Source organism: Limanda limanda, chromosome 8 (genome assembly GCF_963576545.1).
Source record: "Limanda limanda chromosome 8, fLimLim1.1, whole genome shotgun sequence".
Classification (NCBI taxonomy): domain Eukaryota; kingdom Metazoa; phylum Chordata; class Actinopteri; order Pleuronectiformes; family Pleuronectidae; genus Limanda; species Limanda limanda.
In genome coordinates, this window is record NC_083643.1 from 17,481,372 (window position 1) to 17,492,524 (window position 11,153).

General features: G+C 40.3%; 1 protein-coding gene across 1 annotated transcript; it reads left to right on the plus strand.

Annotated features, from left to right (window-relative positions):
* The first annotated feature begins 67 nt into the window (after window positions 1-67).
* Window positions 68-5,035, plus strand: LOC133009701 (aquaporin-9-like). The gene is made up of 6 exons (XM_061077237.1): window positions 68-169; window positions 429-555; window positions 2,288-2,425; window positions 2,571-2,689; window positions 3,556-3,773; window positions 4,825-5,035. Exons 1-6 carry the CDS (start codon window positions 68-70, stop codon window positions 5,033-5,035), a joined length of 915 nt encoding a protein of 304 aa, XP_060933220.1.
* Window positions 5,036-11,153: the final 6,118 nt, after the last annotated feature.

Consider the following 11,153-nt stretch of genomic DNA (forward strand, 5'->3'; position numbering starts at 1 on the left):
GCTGCAGAGGTTCACACACTGCTGGACGTCTGGCAGCAGTTTTCACCGGCGATTTCCAAAGTGATACATGGCAATACCACTCAAGGGAATCATGAGGCAACACTGTGCTCTCAAACATGGAATACTCAAGGAATTCCTGGCAGAATTCCTGGGGACGTTTGTCTTGGTCGTGAGTAAAATTCTGTTTGATAAAAATGTGTTTTGACAGAAAAATATATTGCACTTAATGTTTTTTATTCGCTTTATGATTGATTTAAAGTGCATCTTCTTTTTCTTTAGTTTTCTTCTTAATTGAATGTTATGTGTTAATTTCACTTTGTTGTTCAAGTCCAGATCCCTCAGACTGATGACTTCCCCTTGAAAATGAGTTTAAAGGGACTTGAGTTGTGGGTAACATCCTGTCGTCCTCTCCCCCCCTCTTTGGTCAGTTGTTCGGCTGTGGCTCAGTCGCTCAGACCGTCCTCAGTCGAAACACCCTGGGCGAACCTCTCACCGTCCACATCGGCTTCTCTGTGGGACTGATGATGGCAGCGTATGTTTCCGGTGGAGTGTCAGGTAAATATCACTTCAATACTTATATTACACGAGCCACAGCACCTCACCAGCAGGGTTTGAGATGATACTTTGAATTGAATGCATGAACCAAACAGTGAATACGTGTTGATGGACGATATTGAAATTTGCTGCTGTCAAATTAACTAAAATTTAGAAACTGTTTTAATACCATGGTTGTTTTTTTGCATATTCAGCTTCCTTCCTGCCATCCAATCTCCTCTTTACTGCTACAGACTCTTAAAAAGAATTGATAGTTATTAAAAACAACCTGTGCCAGAACATATAAAACAGTCTGAGTCAGTTTGTTCCATGTGTTCCAATCCAAACACAGTTACTCATGCGGTCTGCAGCTTGTTAAAAAGCAACTTTATGGTCTTCTGTCACCTCAGCAGCTCCAGTGTGGACGGGAATGGGCCAGCGTTCCCTTCGGATTCAATGCATGCGTATTGAGCATTGATTTGTTAGCGCTAGTGCACAGACTCTCCAGGGTCACATGTAACCCGGGGCACTGGATGTCCTGCAAACTCCATCGATCACAGGCTACGTTCACTCGTCTATGATGGAGACCGGTCGCCTCCTCTGAGCAGCATCAACACATCAAAACGACCAAAACATTTCACTCATTTCAAGGACAGATATAAGTATTTCAGACAGTGTACAACATGCACTGCAAACCTGCACATTACTCAAAAACAGGGAAGGAAGGAAGGAAGGAAGGAAGGAAGGAAGGAAGGAAGGAAGGAAGGAAGGAAGGAAGGAAGGAAGGAAGGAAGGAAGGAAGGAAGGAAGGAAGGAAGGAAGGAAGGAAGGAAGGAAGGAAGGAAGGAAGGAAGGAAGGAAGGATGGAACGGAGGATGGATGGATGGATGGAAGGAAGGAAGGAAGGGAGGATGGATGGATGGATGGATGGATGGATGGATGGATGGATGGATGATGGATGGATGGATGGATGGATGGATGGATGGATGGATGGATGGATGGATGGATGGATGGATAGATAGATAGATAGATAGATAGATAGATAGATAGATAGATAGATAGATAGATAGATAGATAGATAGATAGATAGATAGATAGATAGATAGATAGATAGATAGATAGATAGATAGATAGATAGATAGATAGATAGATAGATAGATAGATAGATAGATAGATAGATAGATAGATAGATAGATAGATAAAGAGTTCATCTCGTTATCTTTTTTAGAGAAACCAACCTTTCTAATATGTTTTTAATTAAACACCTGCAGGATCTGTGAACAGTTTGATTAAAGAAGGAACAGAGTAATGCTCACTTTTGCTTTTTGACTTACAGGATGATTTCAAGATTCAATTCAATGAAATTATTATATCACAGGCTCCCTTTGAACCATGCTTGAAAATATTTTAAAAAACCACACAAGCAATTTTTTTTTTATAAATAATAGAATATACAAATTAAAATAAAACGTATGAATTAAAGTATTAAAATAAAGTATATTAAATAAACACCTAACATTTAAATTATTACTGCTAAAATATAAATTATAAAATAAAGTACATTTGTGACCATTGTTGTGCCCTTGTGGCCTGGAACGAATAACCAAACCCAGCAGCGTCCCAGGGGCTGCTACCCTCCTGCTGCTTCCTATAAATTGGGGGGGCCGCCTTGCATATAATGAAGAGGGTATGATGCCAGACACCCCCACCCACTGCTCCCCTCCTTCACCCTGTGATCTATCCTCCCTCCCAGGGGGCCACGTCAACCCTGCTGTCTCTCTGGCCATGGTGATTCTGGGCAAACTGAAGATTTGGAAATTTCCCTTCTACGTCATCGCTCAGTTTCTCGGTGCCTTTGCCGGAGCTGCTGCAGTCTTTGGATTATACTACGGTGAATACACCTGAACGTCACTCTCTTCATATAATTTATTAATGCTTCTTAAAACGTGACCTCTCATGGCATAGTGTCTCCCAAACTGTATTAAAACGGAATATGTAATCATAAGCAACAATTTGTCTGTTTGTCCTCTGCACAGATGCTTTCATGGACTTCACCAGCGGGATTCTGTCAGTGACTGGAATCAATGCAACAGGCCACATCTTTGCTTCCTACCCAGCGAGACACCTGTCAGTCCTCGGCGGCTTCATCGACCAGGTGAGATCTGGTCACCGTGACCCAACCACACACACACAAACACACACACACACACACACACACACACACACACACACACACACACACACACACACACACACACACACACACACACACACACACACACACACACACATACACACACATACACACACGCCTCCACTCTGACCTGCCGCTCCCATTCAGCCTCTAAATTCCACAAAGTCTGGCAAATGTGGCTAATGCAAGATTGATCGTCCCATTTAGTGTGAGAACATCCCTCTTTTGCTCGGTTTTGACCCATTTCCTGTCGTTCACTGGGAGGTCAGATCCATACTTAACACCATTTCTCAGTCTGGTCTGGCTAGTTGGTGCAGCGATCCAAAGATAACACGTCTACCTACCGGCTGAAAACCACATCAGATGAAGCTCTGAGATAAATCCAGTCAGGTCTAACTGCTCATCTCAAAGTTTCCTTCGTTAGATCTGTGTAGCTGAAGTGCTTTGAGGTGTAGGGCCTAAAAACCTTTGGTTAAAATAACTTACAACGCTTAAATACCTACATTTGAAACTTGCTTTAGTGACATATATTCAGGTACAAGGTCTGAAAGACCAAAAAGTCAAAGGTTTAACGCAAAAAGCCTGATATATGTAAAACTACACATTTAACATATTAGTTTGCACATTTAAATGCAGTTATTAAAAAGATATACAATATATATACATGATTTACTCAAGGCTAAGTGCAGGAGAGGGAGGTAACTCAAAGCTAAATAAGCAACAGGGTGACATAGGAATGATGAATAAAAATAAATCACTTATAACAGGGAGTTCACCGGTGTCTGTTGTGTCACTGCAGCGTTCATCCTCTCGCTCTGTTTCTCCAGGTGGTTGGGACAGGGATGCTGGTTTTGTGTATCCTTGCCATCATCGATGATGGGAACATCGGAGCTCCGAAAGGCGTGGAGCCGCTGGCCATCGGACTCGTCATCATGGCCATCGGAGTGTCCATGGGACTGAACTGCGGATACCCCCTGAACCCTGCCAGAGACCTGGGACCCCGGCTGTTCACGGCCATTGCTGGATGGGGGATGGAGGTTTTTAGGTAACTGTGCGACAGAAGAAGACAGATTGGGTTCTTGTTTTTAATACATCATATTTATTCACTGTGATTTCTCTTGGTTGATTCAAATACCGATAAATATAACATGTGTGGGTCTTGTTGCAATGATCAGGGTGAAACTTGTTTAATAGTTTGAATATGCCAAAGTTAAAAAAAAGTTCTGTTAATTAAATAGAAAAACATTTTATAAAATAATATTTAAAAAATATATATTTTACATCTAAACATCTCCCTAATTGTAGAATATGAATGAAAGAGATAAAAAAAATAAACGTTTCTGGTAATTGTCATAAACAGGGTGTTTGATTAGTTGTTTGTGTAACTTCATAAAATCAAATATACTTTATTGTCCCCATGGGCAAATTCTTCTTGATTCAAAGTGCTGCAGCAGCTGTAGAGCAGGACACTGGGACATATCGTGTAAGGCCCAGAATAATAATGCAGAATAAAACGGAGTTGAATATTGCAACTGCAAATAAAAACACTTAAGAAGATAAATCACTGAAAGGTTATATTGTATACAAGATTAAAAAACTAAACTGGCATTACAATCTAATAGCCAGAGTGTAAAATGTGTCTGACAAAGTGAAAAGTTTATTGAGATCCATGGCTGAATCAACATGCTTCCTCAGTGAGTCGTGTGATAGATGTTGGTATGAATGAGAGCTTCATGTGGGTGTAATGCAATTTTGGTTTTATATTCCAAAAATAAAATTTTGGGAATCTAATCTTTAATAACAAATAAATTCAGTTTGTGATTAAAATTTGATACATTATGTTTTTATCTTATGTGCAATATAGAAATGTATATGTGTCTGCCTAGATCCTTTTGTCAGTTTCATGTGTTCAGGTTTGTTTTGAAGCTGCTGACATGAACCCCACTAGTTATATAAGGTCACATGTATTTGACAGATGCAGTCGATGGTTGTAAATGATCCAGTGACGGCTCCTCTGACCTGCGCTGATGTTGCTGTCAGATGCTTGACTCACTGCCAGAGATGTGTTTAACTGTCGAACTCCTTCATCCCCTCAGCACTGCAAACTACTGGTGGTGGATCCCTGTGGCGGGGCCCATGGTCGGGGGAGTGGTCGCGGCCCTCATCTACTACCTGCTCATCGAGCTGCACCACCCCCGCGAAGAGCCCGAGAAGCCCCACCAGGTGGAGGAGGAGGAGGAGGAGGAAGACGAGGAGGACGACGACAACAGTCTGAAGGACAAATATGAGATGATCACCATGAGCTAAAATAACATACACCAGACATGAACCTCCTGGACTGAGTGTATCCAGATTCGCCTGCTCTCAGTGTCGGCCGCTCAGACGACAAACACCCAGCACAGCCTCCTCTGTCAGTGTCAGCTGTCTGTGTTCAACCTGTTCATAGGCTGTAGGTCCACCTCTGATTGACTTCATGCTCTGCAGAGACAAGCTCCTCCAGCTCAGCGATGACAACATTAAAACCTGCACAGCTCAATGCTCACAGAAAAATAAATAAGGAAACCGTTTAGATTGACAAACTGCTGCTGCACGAAATAAAGATGTGTGGACACCGTTTTAAAAAAGCAACACTGGACTGTCTCCTCTGCAGTTTAACTTTCTATGTTTTATGTTTCATAAACACATGAAAATCTCGGTCCTGCTTCACGTTGTTCTGACTTTTCATATATTTGTGTTGTAAATACTGTATTATAAATATGATCCTCTATTTGAATGTGCTCAGTTGGAATACTAGTTTAATATGCATGCCAGTTTCCTCTTATTCTTATTATTTGTATTTTACTCCATGTTGTTTTGTCTACATTAAAGTTTATAAAAATACCAATTTCTTTCTTCAGGGACTGATTTCACTTCAGCATCTGTTTTTTTAAATTTTCATTTATCACTGAAAACTGCAGTTAAACTAAATGACTTTACTGAAGAAATTCTCCTCTCAGCATTTTCCCCATTAACCTCATACATCATTTAAATTGGTGTAGGCCATAGTGTTCCATATGAGATGGCGACAGAAGACAGTAACAGCAACATGAATCTTTTCAGTAGAACTCATCATAAGAGATGGATGATTTGTGACTCAGAGGATGATAATCAGGCCCAGAATAAACTCAGAGCTCTATCAGCTTCTTCCTATTTGAGACATCGGTCCAGTTAAGGGGGACGTGAGTCACAGTGGGACGTCTGATTCCAGCTCCTCGGGTGGTGACCCCACTGATGCAGAGATGAAGACGCAGAAGAAATGTAGTTACACAGTAAATTAAACAGTGAGTTGTGCTAACATCCTGTGGAGACGCTGCACATATTCAGCCAGACGAAATTTCATTGCTTTTACTAAAAGGCAACCTCCTTAAAGACCCCACGAAAACCATAAATCAGCCGGATTTGAAAATTCTTGGAAGTATATTTTCCCGTTCTCCAACATGAAAAAGGCCACAGTTTATAAACATGCGATTAAATATGCAATAAACTCTCTCTCTATATAAACCACAATAGTGTTCTATATATATTCACACATTACGTTTATATATATACTTTTCTACTTATACCTGTGTTACTCTCACTTCAGTACATTTTGGTCTGTTTATTTGAACTTTAATTTGATTAAAAAGGGACATGTATATGTATAAGTCCTGCATGTTACTTATAACTTTACTTTTGACAGCCCTTGCTGCTGTAACTTTGCAAATTTCCCTGCTTTGGGATTTATAAAGGATTATCTTACTGCATCGTGTAGTATCTTATCTTATCTTACAGCGAGTAGTGGCTTCATGTTTTCATGAGATACACAAAACTAAGTCTGACTAAATCTCCTGAGAGTAAATGAAGGAGATTTAAATATGAAGTGGCCGCTACTTGACACTAAACAATGACCTGTCAGTTGTGTCTCTGTATCTGCTGTGTCTCCATCCTTTTGTGCTGCAGGCCTCTGGTTCAGCTGGTGATCCGAGCCAGTGTCGGTTGCCCCCCCCGGGTGACACTCAGCGGGCCGGGGCCACTTCTACAATCCTGCTTTGTCACTGCAGGGAGACAAAAGGTGCTGCTCGCTGACATGTGTGACGTCCGCTCCTTGCACAGAGCTGCAGCTCTAAATGTAGAATATTGACCAGGGCTGTTGACACGGGCCTCTCTGGCTGGATGCCGCTTTCAGGCACAGAGTGGCGTCAGTTTGTGGAGAATTGTGGGAAAATTGACCACAGCACGGGCAATGACAACAATATAAACTCACTGGAATAGGACCCTCCATCTGCATTACACAGAAAGTATCGAACCCCCTGCTGCGGGTGACGGTGCTCGCTCATGACACAACCAGCGACTGCAGCTCAGGATCTGCATTGAAAATCAATGGCAGGCATCATTCCATTGCATGTGCAAACGCGTGCTTCCACTATCTCACGCACACGTTCCTGTGGCTGTTACATCATCTCACACACTCACGAGGGGAAAAGTCATCGATAAATATAAACAGTGAATGATGAAGTGTGTGATGAACACGTGGATTAAAGTTGATGTGTTTGCTTGGGCTGAAGTTAACATCAGCAACATTACTTTCTGTCAAATTCACCCAAATAATATTCAGTATCAATGAGCCCACGTAACATTTGGATTTTAGTTCGATGAAAGTCGTCAGCGATTGATAAACAACTCTTTAATGGAAACAGACGAGATGAGGAGTGGGTGCTGGTGTTGGCAACTGGCCTCACACACAGCAGCTGCGCCCTCTGCTGTGGACGCCCTCGTACTGCATGTACTTAAGGTTAAAGATACAGCAACCTAATATCCAGGAATTCACCAAAATAAAGGATCCTTCACTGAGCCGCCTCACAGAGCTCCGACACTACAGAGAGACACGTCAACAAACAGATCATTCATCTGAAAACAATATCAGATACATCCTAGCATCTCTTCTTAACTGCACACAACACACGATTGTTTAGTTCTCACCGTAGAAATATAAACAAAAACAAAATTCTTCAAACCGCCCCCTAAATCCCTTCACCAAGTTTAGTGGAATTCGGCTTAGAAAAAAACCTCAATAACCAACAGGTGTAAAAACATAACCTCCTTAGTGGAGGTAAACAGAAAAACAAACTGAGAATGTCATAAACACATTAACATTTGATGCGACTTCAAACAAAACAAGTTGTATAAACACTTTTAATCTTTCAATTGATTATTGATGAGAATTTTCATATCACTAAAGTTGGGGAATATGTTGGGCAACATACACATATTTCAGCAAAAGAAAAAGTTAAAATAAAATAATACAAAGCATCTGCACAATCTGATCTCTGCAGAGTGAATTTATTTTTATTTCAGACCCAAACATTTGCCTGAATAAATGATCCCTGAAAAGACTCCAGTGTGCAGATGCTTTTCCAATATAACTTGTCACATCCTCTCAGCTACAGCAGCACGGACTATGATTCGGCGGGTGTTGTTTATTAGAGAAATGAATTACAAAAACAACAGACAAAATCATTGCAGGAGAAATATTTGAACTTTTAATCCCAATTTGTTCCAAAAACACTGAAATCCAACACGTCCCGTCTGTGAAAATGTCCACATCTTTAAAAGCTCACACCAGTTTGTAACACAAGTTGCTGTTAATTCATGTTCATGTGTTTAATCAGACCTCAGAACACACGACTAAAACTGCACCGAACAAACAAGGAAAACCAAAGACTGCACACTTTACAGACAGTAAACAGGGGTCTATTTTATTTTTGAATGAGTCTTTTAATTAATGCATTTCAAGTACTCCAAAAATTACATCTCTTTGCACAATACAATTTGAATTTTTTTTTTTTTTTTTTAGTAAAAATGTTCAAAGTGAACAAAAATTTCCAATACTGTATAAAACACAGTGAACATTAAAATCAGACAGTAGTATTACTTTTTAATCTTGTGTTCTTTCGGCCTACATCACCTACCACATTTCAACTCAATTTGGACATTTTCAGTGCACGTTTATCTAAAAACTTTACCAAGACTACGAAATTAAAAAGAAAAAGTAAATTTACAGGCATTATTTCTTCTGCTCGTCTACCCATACCATGCCACAGGATAACGAAGACAAAAATGAGAATGTAACATTGACTCCATCACACTGAATTTGTTTTCACCATTGATGACGGTGGAGAAAAAGTATCATCGTAAGCAAACCAGTTCCACTAGCACATAGAAAGAACATAAATAACTTAGAGGAGAGGAAAGTTTGTCACATATGAACATCTTTGAACAATTTACTCTGGAATTAGAATACAAAAAATGAAACTGATGTATCAAAATGTCGTTTTCATCTTCAAATGAAATCCAAATTTGTCCGAAGTACTGTACAAGTTTTACACGTAGGGTTTTCTAGGCTCAATGGGCGCGACGCAGCCTAGACGGTGAAATTTAAAAAGAGCTCCATTTTGTACAGACGTTAAGAGTTGTAGCAACAGCCGACCTGCCTGATTCACCTGCCATGTGAAATGAATGAAACGGCGAGACACAGTATTTTCATGTCCCCCTTCAGAGCACGCGTGTGATTACTACGACCATCAGGACCGTGGTGATCGATGTTATTTCAGAATCGCGGTGCATGCGTTGGAAAATAATAATGATGAAGCCAAGTCCGAGCAGAAATTTGCTGAATGTATAATGCAAAGCCCTGCATTTGAATGCTTGTGCAAATCCAGACACCAAATTATTTTTGGTGTGTAAAACATTTGCATCATAAATAAATCCCAAGATTCTGCATAATAGATCATGACCAGATTTATCACATCCTCTCCACTGGTTTCAAAAGCTTTCCCGGATCCACTTCCTGCACCGAGAGGAAGAAGAAAACACCTCCTCCCACAGAAACTATCACATCTTCATCTTTTCCGTTGAAAGTGTCTCCAGAAACCTTGACAGATGCTGCCTGTGCGCAAAAATCAGCTTTTATAAAGTTTTATGGCACGCTGATGTAAACTCACACTAGGGCCTGCGCTCACGGGCTCGTAATGGGATTCAGTCCATGACGCGATGTGACCAGGAGAAAACTGCAGGTGAGTTTTTAAAAGTAAACAAAAACATAACAGCTCCTCGTCTCCTGTGAATCTAGTGAACACACAGCGGAATGTTTTAGTGAATAATGTGAACACTGCTGCGATACACGGCTCCTTCCACTTTGTTTTAAGACTAACATTAACATTTGTCAAAGTAAATAGTGTTGAGTGACATACAAACATTACAGACCTTGGTCAATTAATAGTCACATTTAATAAATGTGTCTGCATGCCTACATTGAAAAGTTCTTAGATTCACTATCTTGAAGAATAATAGAATGTTTTTCATCTTACATTTTTTTTTTGTACATCCACACCGGAGTCATTTTTCAATTTACTTCCACACCCACTTAAGCTAACTCTGAAACATGATACACTCTCATTTCTAAACTAAGCGGTCTTCATTTTCCCTTGTTTTTATATAGCTGAACAGGTAGAATCCTCTTTAGCTTCATTTCATTTAGTGGTTATTCGTTCTTCTTCATCAAAAACAGTAAAGACAATAATAAGGTGTACCTTCCCTTTCTGTTCCCGTGATTCCAAACCTCATCTAGCTTGTTATGCGACATGAGAAAAATGTGATGTTAGCAAGACAGTTAAAAAAAAAAAAAAAGATGGAGAAAAGGGGACCTTAAACAAACAAGGCCTGGAATGGGGGATATGGTGACCTTGTTGTTCAAATCTGAAACTTCCGCAATCGAAACGTGAGGGAGCTCCACCTGACTGGACGACGCCAGAGAGAACTTGACGGCCTCAAATCCTCGGCAGCGGCATCCAAGGAACTCCTCACAACCATCAACCCTTCATTCATGTGTTAAAGAGTCCTGAGAGCACTAACCAAAACAATAAAAAGAAATAAAAGTGAAGAATTACACATTTACAGTAGAAGAAATAGTTTGTTTTCACTTATGATACACTAAATATGTACAGTCACATGCAGAAGACTGTCTGCACAAGAGACCGGAGCCTGTGTCTTTTGCCGTTTGACATGTGTAAATCACAAAAAGTGCCGCAAATCCTCTCGGAGTGTCTCTCATTTCTGGCTTGAGTGTCAAAGGAAAAGCACAGAACAATTTACCAGCAGCCACGGGTGTGTCACTCAAAAAGACGTTGCAATAGAACGGAAAAAGAAATGAAAAAATTAAAATTAAAAAATAAAACACGTCACAGAATGTACTAAAGCTACACATTATTCCTTAACTCCTTGGCACTCCTCCAAAAAAAAAAGAAAGAAAGAAAAAGAAAAAACGTGGAGATGCTAGATCGCACTGCATTGGAAATGGCTGATGGTCGAGTCAACTCCACAAAGAGCCAATTGAGTTGCTAGATAGTGT